Source organism: Haemaphysalis longicornis, unplaced genomic scaffold (genome assembly GCF_048455015.1).
Source record: "Haemaphysalis longicornis isolate Haplotype H1 unplaced genomic scaffold, Haemaphysalis longicornis Haplotype H1 scaffold_1, whole genome shotgun sequence".
Classification (NCBI taxonomy): domain Eukaryota; kingdom Metazoa; phylum Arthropoda; class Arachnida; order Ixodida; family Ixodidae; genus Haemaphysalis; species Haemaphysalis longicornis.
The window spans coordinates 191,163,207-191,186,745 of record NW_027526203.1 but is presented as its reverse complement, the minus strand read 5'-3'; the positions used below and the strand labels follow the sequence as shown (position 1 = coordinate 191,186,745).

General features: G+C 48.4%; 1 protein-coding gene across 1 annotated transcript in view; it reads left to right on the top strand.

Annotated features, from left to right (window-relative positions):
* LOC144140310 (bone morphogenetic protein 1-like) overlaps positions 1-23,539 on the top strand; it is an 892,396-nt gene that overhangs the window by 554,166 nt on the left and 314,691 nt on the right. Inside the window, exons 4-6 of the mRNA XM_077672292.1 lie at positions 14,775-14,895; positions 20,605-20,821; positions 21,317-21,512. Of these exons, the coding sequence (XP_077528418.1) occupies positions 14,775-14,895; positions 20,605-20,821; positions 21,317-21,512 (534 nt within the window). The remainder of the gene's footprint in view (positions 1-14,774; positions 14,896-20,604; positions 20,822-21,316; positions 21,513-23,539) is intronic.

Below are 23,539 nucleotides of genomic sequence, written 5' to 3'. Positions count from 1 at the left end.
ACGTTACCTAATACTCGTCTCGTTCTCTCTCTCCCCAATCATACCAACAACAACAACAACCCTACCACCACCATTACAACACCCATGCCACCGCCACGCGCGTAACGCCGCTAATGCTCTGCATTTACTCGTGCCCCTCCCGCGGGGGAATGTCAGGGTCCCTTTTTTTTTAATAAACGTCTCTCCCTCTCCCTCTACAACTCGTGCTCCGCCATTGCAGCAGGAGACTGGACCAGCAAGTTCGTGGTCAGCATCACTGCAATACGAAGTCTCTACGGACACTTCTGGTATACGCTAGGAATGGTGCTACCCTGAGATGTCATTATCATGCAAGCCAAAACTTTAATATCACAGTATGGCAGTGAACTTCGTTTATTTGAAAAAGAAAGATGAGAAAGACGAACGCTTAGCCGTGACTACAAGCCACTGCAGCGGACATCACGAGTGGCTGACGTGTGACATTAGCTCTTGAGAAGCATACACCGCAGGCAAATGATGTTATCCCCAGTCGTGCCAGCGCACTCGTTTATTTTTACAAGCAAGTTTTACACCTTACACGGGCAGTGGGGCTGAGAAGATCTGCTAACGCCCGCGTTTATGCAGCAATGTCCACTGGGATGGATTAGGATCATTGAGATTCGGCGATACATTTTTCTCATTTTAAGTTAACTTTGTGCTTAAAACATGGTTCCCGAGCCGCCACGCGCTCTACGAACCGGCACCACACTGGAAGAGAAAGCACGGAGCAAAAGCTGGAGGCGGACTGGCCTAGTGTAGCTTGTGCGCACGATTTGACCGAAGTATATAGCCGGTAGTGCTTCGCCCCCCTCTGTTGAGAAGCCCAAACCTCGTGGAACTAACACAAGTGGCAAAGGCGTTCACAGCCACACGATAGACGCCCATATACTCCAACTCGGGCTGCAACAACGCTTTCAAACTAGGCCACTCTCGGGAATAAACATATTCTCCATAAAAAACTAGCCGCGTATCTGCTCCTTTCGTTGCAAATGTCGCCGAAAGACGATAGCCGACTGCCGCCCCTGCCAAGTAAAGGCATCCTTTCTCTTTCCCGCTCACCTAATGCTGTTCCTCTCCAGTCTCGCACCTCCCAAGATAACACGCTAGAGGTTTGCTCAAGTCAATTTAAATTTACCCCGTTCCACTGCTCCAAGTCCGGTGTCTCGATGCCAGAGCTGCCGTACGGCGGAGACGCGCGTGAATTGAAGCACCTTACTACAACGTTTATAGAACCATGTTGCCCTACTCCACGTGCGTTCCAAGCGGAACGGGGATCCCATCTAGTGGAACCTTTCGTTGCTATTGCCGTTTCAATTTTTAAATGCCTCCAGGAGGTCGCGCTGGCAACAGGAGGCGAGGGTTTTCTGCCGTTGATGTAGTATTTCATTTGCTATCGCAAAAAACAAGCATCCATGATTTCTTAAATAAAGGAACACTGCAGATATCATTCACGTATTGATTTTCTGCTTTATATTTGCGTAATGTCTTGTTCTTGTTCAAAATGTTTAGATTTGTTCAAAATGTTTAAATGTTGTTCTTGTTCAAAATGTTTAGACGTATAGATTTGGCTGGCGAAATATAAGACTATTGCGTAGCAGCTTTTGTTTCACTTTGGCTGGGTGGCTGAATCAAGTCACAGACAGACAGACAAACATACAGACAGATAGACAGACCGGGAGACAGACATACAGACAAACCAAAATTTTTGCGTTTAAGTAACCCAGGAAATACTCTCGTCTTTAAAAATACACAGCACAAAATATGAAAAAAAAATAGAGGTGCCGACATTGCTGCTATTGTGAGCCTTAGCTGCGAAAAAAAGTGCACGCCGATTTCGGTTCAAAAAGAGCTCCGTGTGCACAGAAACTGCTGAGGTAATAAAGGCGAACTGGTTTCCCCGCGCACGCCCGTGGAGCGACGAAGTGGAAACGGATGCTACACACCTGATAGCCAGCGGAGGAAGCGTGCGGCCGCCTGTGCACGTAGCGTCGTTCTGTTGATTATGTCATTTTTCGTCGGCAGCCTCCCGCAATCGGCCTTCGGACTGTTGGCGGGCAGTGGCGGACGAGTAGAAACACCGTTTGTCTGTAGGATCTCTCGGGCCGCGTAATAGTTTTGGCAGCCTGTTTCGGCTCCCGGAATCTCATATACACGTATCTGGTCGGCCACGCGTGGTTGAAACCCTCCTCGTAGCCGTACTGTGCGCTGTCCCAGTCATGACAGTGTTTATTTTAAAAGAATACGCGTGAAGAACGAGAAATGACGGCAATGTTCGAGACACGTGAATCGGAGTGTAGCTCTTTATTTTAAAGGGCAGCTCCGGTGATTTTCTGATGCTCACAGTTCTGGAAAAAAAATTGTAAAATATGTCCTTTGTAGTACTCTTGTTTATCACACCAGAGGGCACAGATGCCACTTTATTTTTTTTTTTGCCTTTCATCAAGCAAATTCTGAACTTGAGAGCCCATCAAGTACACTTTGGCGGCTATGTGATTTCTATTGGCCATTAGGTTGGTTCTCTACTACGTCATGCTGTTACGTCACGACGTGCTTTGCCGTCCGCCTGCTGCCCAGACCGATTATACTCAGGTGGTACCGGTAGGCGCCTATGCCACTTTACTTAATATTTAATACCGTCGTTTTATTATTTTACCTGAGGTCAAGCTAAGGAGGGTGACTGCGTGGGATTAATGGTAGTTTGTGCTGTGCTATGGGCCGCACGAACTTTTCGTCGATGACAAGGGTTGCATGCTGTCATCCATCTTGCGGCGATGCTCAGCTTCGCGCGAGATTGATAAACGCTGGCCAGCGAGCAACTGGATTCCGTGCAGGATGACCTTGATCTGTATCGTGGTCTGTATGGAACGCTACTCTTAAAAAAAAACAGACCACCCTGCCAACGAAGAGAGTGCAACATGACATAAAAAGCCAGCTTGGTCGTTGTTTTCAGCGCTTGCGTAAAATACATGTCATACTCGATGCACGCAACATATAAATGAACGGCATGTTTTATCCGGAAGAGCCAACATACAACTTTCGATGTGACTACCACGTGTAGCAATTCGTGTCTTAGAACGAGGAGTAAACCGAAGGCACAAAATAAATGGCAGCATCTCAACTCCGTGGATGATGGCGAGGGTGTGGAGTACGGGGACTCGCAAAGACATCCAAGTTGCGCCCCGAGTGACATCCGATTTACGCCCCGACCGCCATTCGACTTGACCAGTGAGTTGCACCTCGATTATTCCCTAAATGAAACTGCAACTCACGGCTCAAATCGAATTTCGCTTGATTTTCGCTTGATGGTGGTGTGCACACGGATGTACGCGAACGGACATTGGGAGATCTTAAGGTACTTCGCACCGGTACAGGCGAGGGAGTAAGCCGATTGACTCTCAGGTACTAACTAACGGTCGTAGCCCAATGGGTAAGACGACTGACACTAACTCTGTCTGGTCTACCACACACAGGCTCGAATCCTTTAGGTGCCTGTGTGAGTTTTTGCGATTGTAAATGCTATGCGCACGGACGCGTACGTACATTGTGCGGTCCGAAGGTACTCCGCACCTAAAACATCCAGTTAGAAAGCACGTGAGTACATCCAGCGAAGTTATGGCTACTTGAGTGGAGCATTTATCAACCAGATAACCACGTCGACCATATGTACACAAGTGCGATAAGGAAAGAACCTACATGCCTGATTTGACCCTCCACGTTGGCTCAGGGGCTAAGGCGTTGTGCTGCTGAGCCTTAGTAGACGGGTTCAATCCCGGTCGCGATGGCAGCTGATGGAGGCCAAAAGTGAAAACGCCCGCGTGTCGAGATTTCGGTGCATGTTAGAGATCCCCTGGTGGTCAAAATTAGTCCGGAGCTCTCCGCTACCGCGCGCCCCATAGCCCCGGTGTAGCTTCGGTGCGTTATACCCCACAATCAATCGATACATGCCTGATTTCTCCCAGAGAGAGAGAGAGAGAGAGAGAGAGAGAGAGAGAGAGAGAGAGAGAGAGAGAACGCATTTAGTAAAGGCGAAGTGAGCTGAACCATTTCGCCAAGCTTGCCACATGAGTAAAAAGTAATTAAGTAAATGTATTAAAAATGATAAAATAGTGAGGCGATGTGCCCGGATTTCCAATGAGCTACACGAGAATAGCAGCGAAGTTTTGTGCATCACTTTTTCTAGACCTGTACTTCGCAGAAACACCAAAAGATACTCAATGCATCGCAAGCTACAACAATGCATATTCTTGTCGTAGGACGTATGCCAGTGGTTCTCTGATACCACTGACACAGGGTACGGACATGAGCTTTGCTTGATGATGCAATCTGCAGGATATGCGGCCGGTGACCGAATCCTTTGGAATGGCTGCACGAAGCTGTGTGCGCAAGTGTTTTACAGCCCGTAACGCTTTCCCTTTCACCTTCCTCGGCACCTCGGTGCCAGTGGGGCTCCTAGAACATGGCACGAAACCTCGTAGACACCTAGTCGTCCTGTTAGGCTGCAAGTTAAAGGAGACCTTGGTCGCAGGGCTTCTCCGTCACGATAACAGAGCACCCTTCTGTAGAGATAAGGTACACGAGCTTCACAGCGCGAAAGAGGAACAGGGACAACAACAGGGACTACAAACAAGCGCCTTTTGTAGTTATTGCTCTCCCTGGTCCGTTTTCGCGCAGTGAAGCTCATGGGTTACCTGTTAGCCGGTACCCTCATGCTTATAAGACATACGACAGCGCCATTACCTATCCCGGAAGGCAGCGCGGGTCTCCCGTAAACGAAAAAAAAGCGGGGTTTCCAGAGAACCGGAAAGCTGAGATTCGCTAAATAAGCTATACAAGAAGAACTACTACTAGTACGTAAAAAAGATGTGTGCTTTAATACGCAGTCCCATATCGAGCTGCAGTTTCTTCAATTATGAAGAGTTGATTGATTGTAGGGTTTAACACGCCGACGCAACGCAGGCAACGCAGGCTCCGGATTAATTTTGACCACCAGGTTATATTTAACGTGCGCCGAAATCTCGTACACACGGGCGTTTTTGCTTTACGCCTCCATCAGAAAAGCGGCCGTCGCGGCCGGGCATTGAACCCGCCACGTCGTGCTCAGCAGCGCAACACCTTAGCCACTGAACTTCCGCGGTGGGTCAATTATGAAGAGTTGCGTTCCGCAGGCCTCCGACGACGACCGAGAAAGGGCTGCCAGCTTTTGCTTTAGGCCAGCTGCGATGGCTCTGCCTTTCTTCTGTCGTCGGACGAAGAGCAAGCAGGCCTTGCCCTTGATAAAATGCGGGATACCATCGAGACCTTGTAACTGATGGGGCGGCTCGAATCGAAGAGCAGGTCGGCTTCCTGTAGATAGCGCACCCTAGTTTCTTTTCCTTCAAATGCGAACGTCGGGGAATTGCAGTCGATTTTTCTTCGGGAATTCAGCGGTGAACTGCATGGACTCGTCGGTTTTCAAGGAAGGCGTCCACATTGAAGTCCTTGATCACACAGAAGCAGTCGTATACGCATCGCAGAAACACATTTAGATTGGCCCCTGATGACAGCAGTGACAGCTCCTCGATAGCTTCAATTAGGCGGTTGAGGCAGATATGGATGATGTGCCAACCACCCTTCCTGCTATTACTCGCAGTAATTGGTCTCCGTTGAATAAATAGTACGTCTTGACCAGCCTAATGTAGGAAAGGTGGCGCAGCTCACATATTCGAAGGCCAGTTCCAAAAGTCATGCTGCCGTATTTTTCGAGTGCTCCCCCAGCAGTGGTAACCGCTAGCGACACCGGCACGCTTGTGAATAGGAAAACGGCGTACATAGAGTACTCCTAGGCAATCCAGGGTGGCCTTTGAGACGGTCTCTACCAAGTGGGCGGGGTCGCGAACATAGGTGAGCGTCTGTCCTGTGATAGGAGTACAAGACTGTACGTTATAAAATGCCAAAAGCATTTAGGTTAGGACATCAGCAATTGGTCTGGGGGGGAGGGGGGGGGGGCAGTGAGCTTTCGAATAATGAGGAAGCCGTCGAAACTTGGTGCGCTGCCTTTCCTCCAGATGAGTCTAAAGTTAATCAATCTCGCTTACGGATGCTTCCCGAACACTTCCGACCACCCTTCTTCGGCTTGATTTGTATCTGGCGTGGTATCTTGCTTCAGCTTCTACAAGGTACCTCGTTCACGGGGTAACGGGCGGTGTTCTCGTGATCGTCGTTGGCTGGGGCTATGGTTGAGCTCCCTTTTTTCAGCCGGTACTAGTCTCGTTTTTCTTTGAGGTTAAGTAGAGCTATTCACTCTTCCTCTGACAAAATGCGCTGTTGGCGCCCAGGCAGTCTAGACGAAATTCCGACGGCCTCCAGCTGAACTCGCTATTTAACAATGCAGTGTAGGTGTTTGCCACTATTTGTGGCAGCTGCGACCATCTTCGCCCCGGTAAAATAAAAGAAGGCAAAGTAAAAGACAATTTAAAGAGGAGAAAAATGTGCTCAGTCTCTCCTCAGCGCAGAAAATATTGTAAAATGGAAAGAGAATTGTCTGTCCAGCGCAAAATCTTGCGATTACATATTCCAATCCGCATATCCCTGACATATCCGTGACATAAGTTGAACTACCAAATAAAGCATTAAGAAGTGTAGCAGAATGAATTAGTTCCCAAGCAGAAAAGTTTACGCTATTCACGGAGGTCTCGAAAAAATATGAGGTCGGAGATTTTCAGCGCACGAACGATCATGCGGTCACTACGTTCGTCTGGCGGTTACGCTCTTGGTTTGAGTCGAGCAGATCAGACCGGAGGCTGCTCGAAAAGCAGTAACTCCTGAGTTTCTTCTCGAGCGCCTTACATATATTCAATTTCCTCCTCTCTCCCCTTTTTTTACTCTGGCACATTTTACGTTTCATTCCTTTTTACGACCTTTCTACTCAACTCCGCGAAAACTGTGAAACTTTGCCCTCCTCAGGTTGAACCGCGACAGTTTAGTTCCGTTTCTGCTTTTCTTTGTGTGTTTCGCCCTCGCATCGTTTGAGTGCATTTCCTGTCTTTTTTCTTCCTCACTACTTTTCACCTGGCCCAACGTTTCTTTATAAAACGTACGGACTTTTTCGATTCATTCGTGCCTTTTTCTGCTTCAGTAAGTCCAGCTGTACGCAGGACTCTTGCGTGTGGCAAGGTTTCTGAGATTTTTATTCCGGTTTGGATGCCAAAATCCTTTGAGTCAATAACGCTTAATGCAGCTCTTGCGTCCCTAGGATCGCTACTCACAGTTTTTGCTGTCTTTCGTGCTGTGCTTGTGTTGTGTAAGCCCACGTGCTGCGAACACCGGCTGTACGTCACCGTGCTTTGGATGCGTCGAAGGGGGCACCGGATGCCCAGGAAGCGTTTCGCGTGTGTTCTGGGGGGTTATGGCTTGGACATTGGCGTCTCAGAAAACGAAGAATAATTTGGCGTTGGCGCCAAAACTGGCGTCGGAGAGCTTTTGGCTAGGGAGCTCTGAACGCAACCGGGCAAGAAAACCTGCGTATGTGAATCATTTGGTGAATCATTGGGGGATTTAGCTCAGTTTTATGAGTATCTGGCTCCTGAAAGCATGCAGTCCTGTGGATTTTATTGTGCGCAATATGTACGCGTGTGTTCAGATTTAAAGCCATAGTTTTAATAAAACATACCCAACAAAAAAAAATTGGCTCCACTCCACGCTGTGAAGGTGGTTGACTGCGAAGCTGTAAACGGCACTCACAACTATTTCTAATGCGACGTACCGAACGCAGCAATGACGGCAGAAAGAAAGCGGAGAAGAGCGTCTGGGGAAGCGTGAGGAGAAGGGCGGCACGTGCGACAATGGCGTCATCTCTCTGACTGCCTCCCCTCTGTCTTGTTTCATGCATCGCCGCCAAGGAGCGCCCTCATCCGCCCTCCCCCTCTCCATACGCTGTTCAGTTCGCTGCTAATCCAAACCACCTAAACGCCGTTATCGTATACATTATGCGGTTTGCAATTCACACGAGGAGGTGGAGGGGGAGTAACAACTTTATTCGACAGAAGAGCGGGTAGGTCGACAGGGCTAAGGCCAGGGCTCCATTGGTTCTCGTCTTCACCCTTTCGGTCAGCCACAACTACCTATTCGGGTGAAAGCTGACAAGTTCACTCTCCCAATGCTCGTAGGGACTGGAAATTGGTTTCGAGTCTGGGTTATTCTGGAATTCCCAGACCATATGATGTGAGTAGCGCGTTGGCCGCAGTAATCGCACAGAGGGTATATTGGGTGGGGTGAATGGCATGTAGTCTCGTGGGGTGGGGGAGAGAGAGACTAAACATATTTATTGTTTCCTAGTAAAGAGTCTTTAAGTTGGCCTCCTCATTCCAGGAGTCCATTGGCACGGGCCGCGTCTTTTGCCCTCTCCACCAACTTGGGCTGGACGTCGAGGGAAGAGCTGGCCAGGGCGCTCTCCCAAAGCTCATAAGTGCGGAAGGGATTGGGCAGGTCTAGTGGGCTTCGTATACAGCCGCCGACCATATGCAAGTGTCCCGGATTCCCCACAGAAGCGGCACAAACGGGGATACACGGTGGGGGCTATGTAGTGGTATTTGCTCGGGTGGGGGTAAGTATTAGTTTGCAGGGCGCGAAGTATTTTGTCATGGTCCTTGCGTAATTGTTTGTGTGGTGGGGCGTAAGTTGGTCGCTGTAGTCGATAGTGCGCGGTAATCTCATGATACGAGACTAAAGGAAGCGGGCGCAATCTTCGTCTTCAGGTGCTCGGCCGGTCAATTCTCGAGAATATGGGCAATCTCATTCCCTGAAACTCCAATGTGCGCAGGCGCCCAGATTATCTTGGCAGTTCTCGCTAGTGGCTTCTGTTGCAGTATGTTAAGGGAGTCTTGCGTATTCGACCGCAGGAAAAGTTGCGACAAGCCTGTTGAGAGTCGGTAATTACGTCTCAACTTGAGTTTAGGTAAGCGCCAAGGCAATGGCCGCTTCCTCGGTGAGTAGGGGGTGGGCTCGGTCCCGCGATACTCTGGTGCGGTGCTGTTGGCTTATGATAGCTGTCGCTACTGAGGCCCGCCTTCCGGAATAGAGGGCCGTGTCCGTGTGTGGGGGAACGTACGCGTTTGTTTGTAGGCGGCGGAAGATCACTTCTTGTTCTTTGGACAGCGAGTCAGCTCATGGCGGGTAAGTGCATCGGGATAGCTTGTAGTGTTGTGTTGTGTCAATGAAAGCAGGGAGGGGGTGATCTGCCCGGTCGTCATCCTCCAACGCCGCCCGGTTTTAGAAACCTCGCGCGAACGCATGGGCTGCTTGATTGCGGGGAGTAACAAATGGGAAGGCGCCGAAATTATTAATAGGTTTCTTTTGGTGGCTTCTGGGTGGATTCTGGAACCTGCATTGCTTTTTTGGAAATTCATCCCACCATGTGCGTACGACAGGCTGCTTGGGAGTAAGGGATGATGGTACTGGCTTGAGTCCGCGCAGTGGCTTTTGCGATGGCTGTCTGCTCCGCTGGGAGGTTATGTACTGCTTTAAACTTTTTCTCGTGATGAGGGCAGTGTGGGCTGCGATAACTGCACTTTTGGTGTGTGTGCGTCCGTAGTCCGCTGCATCCGTGTACACCGTTCTGGTATTCTCCGTATAGTTTTGTGAGGGCTTAAGCTCTGGCTCGTCTTCTCCCTTCATGGGGCTGAGGGTTCATGTTCCGTGGAAGTGGAGGTACTCGCAGCATTGACCAAATGTCCAGTGGGATGTCCGACGTCGTTTCGATGGTTTATGGTAGTGCGTAGCCTAGGCGTCCGAGTACGTGGCGTCGAGGTGGGGGAGGGGGGGGCGTAATGGCTAGCCGTGTTCTCTGCGCGGGGAGGTGGGCTTCAGTCAGTTCTTCTAGACTGTTATGTAGTCCAAGTGCTTGCCGTCGAGTTGTTGATGCACTGGAGGGCAAAGCTATAGGCTTGTTTGTACGCTTTGCGGATGACTGTGTTTATCGTCTGCTTTCTTCGCACCTCAAAGATGGTGTAGGTGACGACATAGGGGACTCGAGAAACCATAAACGCTTAGATCAAACGTAGCATATCTTGCTCTTTCATGCCGTGGTTGCGATTCGCAATCCTTCGGAGCATCCTAATTATTTGCTTTGTGGTTGCTCCTAGTTTTTGGATTAGCTAGTTGTTTTTGCAATTGCCTAGATAGGTCATGCCTAATATATTAATGGCTGAAGAAGAAAGGATGCTATGTCCGTCCAGCGGTATCTTTGTGTCCATGGCTGTGTCGCGTCGCCTCTTTTGCACGAGTTCATTCATTAATTCATTTATTTTGCATTTTCGTAACAACAACAACAACAGAAAATGCAGGAAGGAGGGCAAAAAGCTGGACGCAGCCAGCTTGACAGGGACCCAACTCCCTTTACAAAGCACTGGGGCACGTAGCGAACAATTGCGGAATTTCTTATTTGCAGGTAAAAATGCAACACCAAGCAAGAAAAAAAAATTGGACTGGAAAAAAAAATTTTGAAGCAAAGCTTTTTACCTGGTGTTCTCATGAGTGCGTCCCCACAAAGGCTGCTTAGCACGGGGCTCCACAACACGGTGGAAGAGCTGATAGAAGGTCATCTTTCTAACCAGAAGGTCCGACTCAGAACTGCGGTGGATAACCGCATGCTTCACCAGATTGGCTGGGCAGCCGAGAATGTCACTCCGCTTGACGCACTCCCAGACTCTTGGCGACTAAAACTAAAGATGCTCCCTTTGCTGAGAAATATGAACCCCTCACATGACGAGGGTCACCGAAAAGCACGGGCTCAAGCGCTAAACACCGCCCTCGATGGGGATCATGCAGTTATCTACACAGACGCCTCCAAACATCGAGGGCAGCAACACGCCATCATCGTGGCTACCTCCAGAACCAACCTCCTTGCGTGTACCTCGCTTAGGACCCAAGAAATGACGGCAGCAGAAGAGGCAGCCATCACCTTGGCTCTCACTCAATCAGGTGTTCGGAGGGTAGTCACCGATTCCCAGCAAGCCTACCGGAATTACCAGTCGGGTCGGGTGTCCTGACCTGCACTGCGTGGGCTAACAAACCACTCCCCAAACGGTTCCATTCAGCTCATCCGGACACCCCCTCCCGCTTCAATGGAGGGCAACAAACACGCCCACCCAACAAGCCTGCGCTTTTACCTACCCTGCTATGGAGCTGCACGAGGACAGTCACCCGCTTGTCACGTTCAGGGAGATAACCCAGCATTATCGCCTTCTGAGACAGACCGTACCTTCACCTTACCCTGATTTTTCCAGAGAACAACAAACTACCCGACGGCTCATACAATCCGGGCTCCTTCCCACAGCCTACGCGTCTTCACCTAATGCTTCCGAATCGCTACGACGCTGAATGTAAATTTTGCTCAGAAGTAGGAACACTCCGGTCGTAATCTGGGTGAGCGACTTTAGCCCTGAGCACCCTCCTCTCTTTCCGTCAACTACCCGACAAGAGCAATGGCCGATGCTGCTGTCCAGGCCCTCTCATACTACCCAGCTTCAGAGGGTGGACAGAACACAGGCCGCGCGGACTGCATATGGGCCCCACAGAAGAAGGAACCACTCCCCAATGCTGCACTCTGGGCCGTTCAGAAATCTGAACAGAAGTAGTTCTTCCTCCTCCTTCTCAGCCGCAAGTCTCGTCGCCTCCGTCCGCGGCGCAGAGACGGAGAATAAGGGCTTGTGTTCGGGCTTGTTGGTGTTCCATAACTACTTCTTAAGCGCCAAAAAATACAGATACATAGAATGAGACAGGGTCGCGCGCTATCCCGTGTCCCTGTCTCATTCTATGTCCCTGTAGTTTTTGGCGCTTAAGAAGTAGTTAGAGATGGAGAAGTCAGATCGTTTAACACCGGGTTGGAGCTTACTTTGATTTTACAAAAAAAAAAGTTTCCACCCTTGCTACACCAATACAACTCAACCAAACACCGTTCATGCATCATGCATTGATTTAACCTTACCAAGAATATCTCTTTGAAGTAATAAATGGTGTGGTTAAGTGCATTTCACTTCTCTCTGGTTTTACTATTTGTAGAGCGATGTGAGTGATTTTAAGTGACGTCGCATGAGTAATCGTTATGGGTGCCGTTTACAGCTTTGCTTTCCAACCACATTCACGGGGTGGATTGGCGCGATTTTTTTTATTGTTCTTTTTTCTGTCCTCGTTTCGTTGACTGCTTGCAGGAGAAGGGATTATGGGGCTTAGGTTGAAGCTTTGGGGAGAGCACCATTAGGGCTACAAACGTTCTCGCTTTACTTTGTTCTTACGTGCACCGCTTCCACTTTTTCCGCCGCGCCCTTCACGACTAATCCCTACCTAAAACGGCATTAAAAGTCAGCAAGCAAAGCCGCTTGCCCCCCCCCCCCCCCTTTTTTTTTTCTTAACCGGCCACTCGGTTACCGCTCCTAGTAGGTGAAGCCTAATTGCTAGTTCATTGCCGTAAGCCCACGAACATAAAGGAGGAGTAAAGGCACGTGGGTTGTCTGAATTGCTTGTAGTCGGGTTACGGGCTTAAAACACTGTATCCGCGAGTTTCCCCACTAACCTTTAAAAACCGGTAGCCTATGTGGGAGCGCTGCTCAGAAGTACTTGTCCACGTTTCCAGCTACATCGCCGCCCTGACCCGACATTTGGAACCAAATGGTCACTGTGATCGCGACAAGAATCATGAAGGAAAAATCTCTGAGGCCTCTCGTTTTCACGGCTGCAAATATTAATTTTGCCCGTGCACGCTGAAAAGAAACAAAATTTCGGAATCAGAATTCCTCGTCAAAAACATGGCTTTGAGAGACACATCGCTTACAAATGGCTCACACATGGCTTACATGACTCACGGGTTTAACTATAAGGGACAAACTCTTTCTGAATAGCTCTCAGTACCACTACATTTGAAAACAAAATGTATAATAAAATTTCGAGTTTCCCACGCCCAAGAATCGCCTTTCGACTGGACAGACTGTTGTGAAAGGCTACACCGTTCCACAACACCTTGTATGCTCGAACTTTCTTTTTAAAGGCGATAGTCGTTCTTGGTTTACTTGGACGTGGAAATTTTGGTCGGTCTGTCTGTCTGTCCTCCGACTCAGCCCCTCGGCCAAAGTTAAAGCAGATGTTCAACGCGACGTTTATATAGGCTACTCCATTTTGAACACATAAATCCGGTCGCACTGTTCATACTTGCCAACATTTTTCAGCATTGACAAAACATTACGCATATCTTATGCAAAATATCAATACAGAAGTAATATATGCAGTGTTCTTTCATTAAAATACGTGAATGCTTGATTTTTGCGATAGCATATGAAAGACTACATCAACTGTAGACAAAAAAATTACCCCCACCTCCCCTCACGGGAACCCTGGTGTGATGCGACGCTGAGGGAGGTTTATACGCAAGCGGAGAGAAACCGTCGACCGAAAGGCCGCCGGAGAGCGGCGCACCGGTTATATGCGCAGCGCGCCCGAAGGAGAGGAGACCGCGGAGAGAGAGTACTGCACATGCGCAGCACCGCGCGCAGCGCCGCCCACCGGCGGAGTGAGAGCGCGCTGAGCCGCACACGCTCTCGCCTGGGCACGCGCCGGCGCCAGTGCGTCTGCCGCGGCTATGACGCAACACAATCCAACACAACCCACTTTAATCCAATCCAATCCAAATCCAAGCCAAGCCAAGCCAAGCCAAGCCAAGCCAAGCCAAGCCAAGCCAATCCAATCCAATCGAATCGAATCCAATGCCCCTCGCGAGAGGGTGTTCGCTATCAGAGAGGAGAGCAGGAGAGTGGCTGCGGACAACAACGGACGCACGCGGACAACAACGGACGCATGCGGACAACAACGGACGCACGCAGGAAGGACAGGGCCGCCGACAAGAGAAGCTCTCAGTGTCGCATCTAAAAGTCACGCCGTCGCCTGCTGTCGCCCGCAACATTATAGCTCCTGGCGGCATTCCAAGTTGTTCAACAGAAACGAAAGAGTTCGGTAGACAGCGTGTGGAACATGCGTGAAGAAGGGCCTTATCGTGAAGCAGCGGAACACGGTAAACTCGAATTTATTTGCGTGGTAGGCGACTATCGTCTTTAGGCGACATTTGCAAGGAAGTCAGCAAATACACGTCCAAGTTTTCATTTTTTTTTTTTTGGCTGCGTAAATTAAAGAGCCACCCCTGCCGGGAATTGAACCGTTGAGCTTGTGGTAATTGAATACTAATGCATAAGTAACTTTGGGCTATCTAAAACATCGCACTCAGGGGTTGGTTGAATTTTTTTCCAAGTACAACGTTGCGTGTTTGTTTAAAAATGAATAATTAAAGCTAGTATTTCTCTCCCATGCTTTCCTCCAGTTTTGCTGACGTCAAAACAGTGCGTTACAAATGAACCGACCGATCGCCGACCAGGCCGGTAGAGGCGGTGAGGTGCTACCACCTAGGCAATGCTCTCTTAAAAAATACCGCTAGATCCAACGGCGCAGAAGCTGATGGCGTACTTTGCTGCGTAATCAGTGGCGGTAAGGGTGTCTGACTTCTGTCGCCGGCTGTTTCCCTTTTCTCTTTACCTTACACACACAATATGTAGATGTGTGTATCTCTTCGTGCGTGCGTGCGTGCGTGCGTGCGCGCGTGCGTGCGTGCATGTACATCTCTTTTGTGTACATCAGTTCTGTACGAGCGCTTTTGTTTACATCTATTAACACAGCAAGGCTCGTAGCGAGGACGCTGTGCTGCAGACGAGGTTGATGAGAGCGCGCATTTCTCTCTGCAGGGGATCACCGCGCACTGTTCAAGCAGGCGATGCGCCACTGGGAGAACTTCACGTGCATCAAGTTCGTGGAGCGGGAGGCTGAGCACCAGCACTACATCGTCTTCACGGAGAGGCCCTGCGGGTGAGCAGCCCAGGACTCTCTCCCCGTTTACGCCCTGCTTTGCACGTTCGCCTACTCAGCTTGCGAGTGTCGCGCACGCTGCAGCATGCGTCACCTCCACTACGAGGGCAGATATATCTGAGGCTCACTTTCCGAGTATTCATCCAAACGAGTCGGAGGTTGGAATGTAATGCCGGCTAGTATGCCCGACAGCCTTCACTTGGGTACTCAAGTTTTCTTTTTTTTTTCTTGCGCGAATGAATAGCTGGTGTAAACTAGTACACGTGTTAGCAGACTTCATGCGCTTGTGCAGAGCTCACCATGGATATAGGGGCCTGGCGGGCCGTGAGCAGAAGTGTCTGGCAGATTAAAACAATCCTATCCAGGTCAGGCTTAGCAGCGGATATTGCGCCGCTTTTACAGCGGAGCTGTTTATGACTAGGGTTCTGGAAATTTTCCATGTCCGTCCAAAAAATATGCTTTGGCCAAAACACTTAGGGGCAAAGACAATTTATCGCGAATACGGAGCAGAAAATGGGGGTAACTCTCGTTTTATACAACCTTTGCGAAATTCAATTATATGGCAATTGCCCGATAAACGACTCCATCATTACTCCGAGTTTAATTTACTTGTCAAAGTAAATTCTTTTATGCCACACCGTATGAGTGCCTCTTTTATCGCTTTCGTTTCTTCGCCTTACGGACCGAATTATGCCAGCAACCAGAGTGGCACAGGGCACAGCTTCCTTATAATCAGGCTTCTGTGCCGCTGGTGCACACTTGTTCTATTCACGCGCCATCACGTTCGGATGTCTAACGGTACGCATTATTCTACAACTTGAACGTCTCAAATTCATAGTTCTGAGAATTTTGTCAAGCGGGCGCTCTGCCCTTCAGAGCTCCCGCATCTTGGCGAAAACCCCAAGTGCGTATGTGCCACAAAAAAGGATCAAGAACAATGACAACAACTCTTGTTTTACTCGCGCAAAGTACGGAGGTAGTACAGCTGGTCGAGCGCTAGGCTACAAATGTGCAGGCTCGAGCTCCAATACCGTCGGATCACATGTGTTTTTTTTTTTTTTTTTCATTTATTTCCTCTTTGCTGTGGGGGCCATTTTCTTAACCGGACAACCAGAACCATAATGGGGCTTCTTCGAAGAATGGGAGGCGTGAGGATATCGCCCAAACATCGAGAGAATTTAATAAATCTTTGTATAGAGTGTGAATAAGCACTTAAGTGACAGCCACATGCGGCGGTCATTAAAGCATTACGGTATCATGGAGTGGACAAGCCTTCATGGCGAGCTTACATTTAGGAGGCTACCTTACATAACGGCGAATACACGGGCACGATGCTTTTTCACAAGAACACTACGACGTTCCCTGTAATGAACGGTGTCACAAAATGAGGAGCAATCTCTCCTAAATTATTCGCAGCCTTTCGAAGGGAGACGTTTAAGAAGCATAATTGCTAAAAAACGTGCTTTAGAGTAAATGCGGAATGCTTGATACACTTAATATTTCCGGATAACATCGTCATATTGGGTCATAATATTAGGATGTAATGTGACGTGGCACAAGATGTGACGTGGCAATGAAGGCACTGCTCGTAATAAAATCGTTGACAGGCAAATACGAGCTGGTAGCTAAAGCAGCAACAGTGTTCCAGGTACAGCGCGCACGTCCGCAAGACTCTCAGCGTCGTCGTCGTCTCTCTCTCAAGACTGTGTACCAGCTTGGCAGTGGCGCGTATTCCTGGAGGAGAGGTTGGCCATAACTCAACACCTGGATTGCCAATGTGCAAGAGCCCGTGACAATAATAATAATAATAATAATAATAATAATAATAATAATAATAATAATAATAATAATAATAATAATAATAATAATAATAATAATAATAATAAATAAATACCTGTCATGACTTCCAAAGCATGCTAAACAGTACTGAGAAAGTTTAGCCGCGGGATTTAAAAAAAACACCCAAAAAATAGAAAGTTTTGTTAAACAAAATTTAATAAAGTACCCCTTTTAAAGGCAGGTAATGAAATACTAGACGAACGGGATGATTTTAACTGTGCGGGAATAGAAGTTGTTGATGCTGATTTAAATCATGACAAGGGAATTATAAATGAGGGGCACGCATTGGTCACTTAGAATTTGTTATTTTTTTCTTTACGCGTAACCGTTTAGTAATATTAAGCTGTTTACTTCGCATGACACAGTTAACTCTTTAGGGACGACAAACAGCGGATAGTTTTAATCACCATATTGTTGGAACCGTCTTGCAAAACCCACATCCCTGGCTGTAGATTTTTTTAAGTTAAATAAATTGTAGTTAACTAAAACAATCATTGCAAAGCCGTATATTTCGCGCGTCGAAACTGTTCGTCAACTGGGGACATTTGCCACATTCGCGAGTTCTAAAACTTCGGGATTTCGGGCTGGGTTTACACAGTTCACCTGGACACGAAACCGTTTTGCGGTCCGTTAAACCTCGACAACCTCAAAATTGCGAAAAGTAAGATCCCGCGAAGGAAAATATCGTTTTCACAGCAGCATGCTGACCTCGAAAGTCCATCGTAGCGCGGAATTGAGCCCCTTCACCGTGCCCTTTCATGCGTGTGGTTCTGTGGTTGTTACCAGCGCGCTAGAGGTTAGAACTACGTTGCCAGTATTGAGAAATTTCTTACGAGCCTTTCAAAATCTCTGCAGGCCGTGGAGGTTATGAGCAAAAGTCCTGCATCACGATTTCCTTTATGGCATGCAACTTTTTTGTATACAGAAGACAAGTGCAACTTTGGTTCATAAAAAATTTATTTTCGTATTTTAAGTATTTATCTATTTACTTATTTTAAACTTACAACAATACAATGTATATATTTCTATGAAAGAGTATAAGCTAAACGATTGCTAGAAAAAGGAACCTTTGTAAGACTCGCTTTCATGATAGGCGAGGCAGCCATGTGCTTAGATAGCACAAGTGCAGCTTGGTTTAGATGAAAATTGTCGACAAGTCATGTTTCCAGCATCTCGAAGTGAAATTGCCGTGAGCGACACAATTAAGTACTGCCATTAACAACGTTCACAACTTGAGATTTGAGGGAAGCTGAGTGGCACCGTGAGGTTGTTCGGCAAGTGGCATATGTATACGAGCCGCATTCCGTGCGCCCTTCAGTATGCGTGGGACGTGCCTGCGCGCAGGCTTCATTTCTCCTGCAGCCCACCGTTTCTCGAAACATTCTCATCGAATGTCTTTCCTCCACGGCCACAGGGCTTCGACAAGTGGTCGTCACAAAAGATGGGGGCCACTAATTGGCTTGTGCATGGGCACGGAAGCTCGAACTCGAGTTCACCAATTGGGTCGTGGGCCCCACTGGCTAATAAGTGGGCTGATCACGGGAAAGCCGCACTCATCCGGCGCCACCTAAAATGAAATGAGAGGAAGTAGAGTGTACGGAGCCTGTAGAAAGCAAGGAATCCCCTACACTCTTTCTCCATCAAGAGTCCTCATCCGCCCTGAGCCGAACCAGTAATGATGTCTTTGCTGCTGCTTTTCCAATACTGGATCTTTCATTAGAGAGCGGAATGAAAAGGAAGAATCGTACTGTAAAAAATTCTGCCGGATTAAACTTTACCTTGTCCCTGTTTGTTTATTTGTCGCAGAGTCATATGATGTGAGAAAGAATAGAAAGGGGCAGCGCGAATGGGTTTACGCTTTGAGTACTTGTACTTTCCTTATACGTCTAAGTCCCTGAAGCGACAGAACTTCGTGAGCCGGGCTTAAGGGCGTAGAGATGCGGCAGCGTAACATCATTACCTTCGAAATGAAAGGCTCAAATCGCTGCTCCTTCAGCGTCAGTTTAAGTGCGCGAGGCCATCAGTGGGTACCTGAAGTATTAATGTGCATGGTTAATTCGCCTGGTTACCCACGAGTAGCATTTGGTGACCCGCATGCAGTCTTCGACCACCTTTATCGCTATCTTTCTTGGGAATAGTGTGAAGTTAAACCTCGGGAACAGAGGACAAGACGAATTAAAGTCCGTGTTAGGGTAACAAACCTCAAGAACGGCATCTCCGCTGCCACTTTTTTTTATTACTTGCAGGCGTTCGAATCGCCAAAATACACCACAATGAGCAAAATGGTACGTGGTGTGTCTCAGGGAGCAAATATTAAGAATACCGAGGTGCAAGATACTACTGGTCTAAATGAAATGGTTGGTGGACAGAAATCACACCGTGCAAATGCCAAGCTTTTCGAACCTAAAGGCGCCTATCGCATTTTTTTTTCAATGCATGCTGGGCTCGTTCATTGGCGATCCCTTTAGTCGTAAGGATTCATCCCTCAGGTGCATCGAGGTCAGGCAGACACACCCGGGGTTTTATGAGCGTAAGCTGCTAGCGATGCACGTGTTCACGATACATTCAATCTTCTTGGCAAACGCGTTGTGCGGTTACACGTGCTAGTGTAAATGCTACAAGTACTCAATTTTAACATTGTTACGGGTATCATTCGTTTTAAGGAATCGCAAACGCTGTGACCGATGGCACACAGCTCGGCGAGGGAAGAGGCTGAGTAGGCGATGACTGGAATAGTTAATAGTGTAGACTTCTGGATACTCTGGAGACTTCTGTCGGAGTATATCTGCAAGAGCGTCGTAGAATGTCAACGAGCGCGTGGGAAGGTGAACGCAAAGAAAAGAAGCGCCAGTGACAAGGGGGCTTTGGAGGACATCAAGACATAGAGTTTCTCACAGTTGTCTGGAGAAGAGTATCTGCACTAGTTTGGAGATGAGTCTATGAAACAACTTCACGCCTCCGCGGGAATTTCTGGTAGCGTGTAGCCCAGCTGGCTTGGGCAGGATATCTTACAAAAGGCTTCTGACAACAACAAAACTTTTTTCTACAGGTTAGGTTTTTAGCTAGACAAATGAATGAAGAGTTGCATGGTTCAGTGATTATGCACTATCAAAAAGAATAATGAACCGTATTTATATTGCCAACTCAGGGTAATAACCGACATTTCTAAATACACAAAACAACAAGCAGGGGCGCTGCATAGACAATTACTACTTTGGAGCCTCTGACCTTTTTTTTTTTTTTGAAACACCTGAGTGGTACTACCGTTATAGCTGTGAGTGCTGGCTGAGTGGTTGCTGTTTCACTACGGAATCACCTGGTCGTGGAAGATGTCTAGAGTAGGAACAAATGCGTTTTGTGTTGTTTTTATTGAATGAGCGGTTGATCTCGGCTATGGGCTACCAACCGTACCGTTTGATGTTTATGCGCACGACTGACAATACTATTTCCTCGGTGAAAGTGCCGTCTGTGTAGCTGTCACTGTAGAAAAAGACATGAAAAATTGTGCACCTGCTGTTCTATCCACGCCCCACAACGTTTACCTCAGTTCCATTTACCAAGCGACAACTGTAATACAGGCTGCAAGAGATCAAACCTCCAGGAAAAGAAAGCATAGAACACGGGGTACTATAGAAAATCAGGAATAAAGAAAGGGGCATGACCCGGAGGTAATATCCACTGATGTCGGACTGAGCGGACAGCAGACGCGTTACGCAAGGGTAATGTGAGGCCACACGACAAACCGACAAAAGCGAACACCGAACAGACTAGGGGTTCGGTATTAAAATTGATTGTTTACGCGTCTACACTTGCCTGTCGCCAGTGAAAGTTGGAGTGGCCATAAAACTATGTTGTTCCTCTTGGTCCCAGGTGTTGCTCATTCGTTGGAAAACGGGGCAACGGTGCGCAGGCCATCTCGATCGGCAAGAACTGCGACAAGTTCGGCATCGTGGTGCACGAGCTGGGCCACGTGGTCGGTTTCTGGCATGAGCACACGCGGCCCGACCGCGACGCGCACGTCGACATCGTCACGCACAACATCCTCACTGGTCAGGAGTACAACTTCAACAAGCTCACCGATGAAGAGGTCAGTATGAGACCGGCCTTTCCAATCACTAACGGGCACCGCGCGGCCACCGTGAAGAGGCGCAGTGTCGCATCCCAGTAACTAGTGCCCTTCACTCGCCCCAAAAGCACGCAAGCTATTGCGCGCGGGCGCGACTTCGTCGATTGTATGGTTCCCCACATCGCTTGGTTAATATCCATGTTTTGACAGGAAACGTGAGTTTTCTTTTTCTTTCGCGTCTGGAGGCCCTTCATTCAAATGCTTACATCATCGGAAATCGCGCACTGGGGAGCTACAAACCGAATGAGCGCACTCAAGTTCACGGGTTGCGCGAATTATGGGCGCAGTGTTTGAATGCCCACACTGCATGGCGGTGTGGTTGCGAGTAATTACTTTTCTCCACCTCCCCCTTCTTTTTTTTTTGCTCGTGCAGTTTACAAGCGAATTTAGCTAGAATTTTTGAACTGTTGGCTTGGCGTAGCGTTCATGCTAACTACCCCAACTCTCTCACCGCAGGTCAACTCCATGGGCCTGGCGTACGACTTTGACTCGATCATGCACTACGCGCGCAACACGTTCGCCAAGAACACGCACCTTGACACCATCCTGCCGCAGGAAAACTCGACCACCCGACGGCGTCCGGAGATCGGACAGCGCGTACGCCTCTCGCCAGGCGACATCTCGCAGACCAACAAACTCTACAAGTGCCCTCGTGAGTTTTTTGATACGCATGTATCCCTCCCTTCCGTCACCGACTTCAAACAGAACACGATTGCTGATTGAAGATATCATTATATCATCTGTTCTGGCAGACGCGAACGTATCCCTATTCACATTCTGAGAGTTCCGTAGGTCTGCTCCACTACATTGAATGAATGAATAAACACACGTTTATTGAAAGAAAAAAAAAAGCTACGACCAGCAGACTACGAACCTTCCGTTAATCCACATAGAGGCCTACCTTACAGGAAGCACCTGCTGTACACTCTGCTGTTTTTCATCAGAGAAGCCGGCATTGAGGACTGCTTCTAGATTACTTTCTTTTCTGTTCTGCCCACTCCATACTTCCTATCCTTTTCTGACTCATGACCGAGCCCTCCGGCCATGTCAAGGGGACTTCTCTCCCTCTCTTTTTTTTTAAACACAATGAAAATGAATCAGCAATCACGCTGGCGGATCGATCGAAATGAGCGAATAACAAGTTCTAGCATACAGTATGACTATAAGGCTGCACGATATGAAAGAAACGCCATTATCATATTTCGCAATGTCAAACAACATGCCCTCCTATTTTTGTCTGCAGTGTGTTGTATTCACCAAATTTGCTCACGTAGCAGTGCTTGAACACTTATGTGAGTGCATTGTGGCGAAACCAACCAACGGTAGTGTCCTATTGCCTTTGCAACGATTCTGTTCGAGAGCGTCAGCTTTGCTCAGTGTGAACCAAAGATAAGTCATTTCCGGATCATTTGGCGTGAGGAAGAAGGTGAGGGCACGGCCTCCGTCAACAGTTTGACCTACGACACCTCGGCACCAGAGGTTATCGGCTTCTGTTTGAGTAGGATACGGTGAATTCCTCTGAGAAGGTAACTGTGGGGTGAAAATACTGTTCCAGAGAGGATACCGTCTGTACACGTAGATAAGCCTCCCTAGGTGTCGAGAAAAAATATTCATTTAATTTAAGCTAACGGGGCTCAAGGCGCGTCGGAATCGTCATGTCAACGAGCGCCCATTTGCTGACATGAAATTACAGGACTTAGAATTCGGGCGCATAAATAAATCGTTTTCTTGCGTGGTTCCACATGGTAAATGGCACACAACATTCGCAACAACTTCTCAGATCCAACACGTGAAGACATCGCTAGTTTTCCCCTGTCACGCTTTAAGATCATAGCTTTCGCAGTGGCTGAAATATAAGGACAAATCAAGAAACCATGACCATCTTGAGGCGAGAAAGTTTTCTTTTTTCCAACGGGACGAAACTATGGTAGGGTGGGCAACTGCTGTTTTCCTGAAGCGTGATATCAGCAATAATATAAACTAATTTTAACCTAATGATACTAGTGCTCCTACGGAGGAGGTGACATTTTCCCGAGCGCGACACTGCTTTCCTTGATGTTCTAAACCTCCGTTTTACTTAGGGGTTGATTGATTGAAAATACGTTTATTCCATTTTCTTGCGCTTGGGCGCTGCTATGGATAAGGGTCGGTAGGGGATTGGTAGGGAAGGGGAAAGTGGTAAAGGATAATTATGCCACCATTTACTGCGTCAGCGGCCTGGACGCAACACTGTGGTAGCCTGGAGTCGTAGCCACAGTACTGTCCTGCGCGTCGCCGCAAAGCCGGTCAACAACGATTGGTGCCGCGGGGTCCAACAGAAAAAGCAGCAGGGCGCGCCACAAGCTAGTAGCGTACCCAGCAGGAGCTTTAGGTGGCGGAAAGGACCAGGACTGGAGAGACGTGGGCCAGGGTCCAAGTCGCACGTTGGTGAGGGCACGGTACCGAGGAATAGTGTAGCGGGGGCAGTCCCACACTAGATGTTGTAGGCCTGCCCTGGTATGGCAAGTGCTGCAGGTGCTAGGGACACTGGGAGCGGCCCCACGGCGATGAAAACGGTGGATGGATCAAAAACGGTGTGAGCAGTGTCCCCGCCTGAATCCGTCGGATGATCACAGTTTCCCGCCGTGAGAACTCATGGGAAGGAACTGCAGGGATCTGGAGAGGGTTGGCCATGGCTAC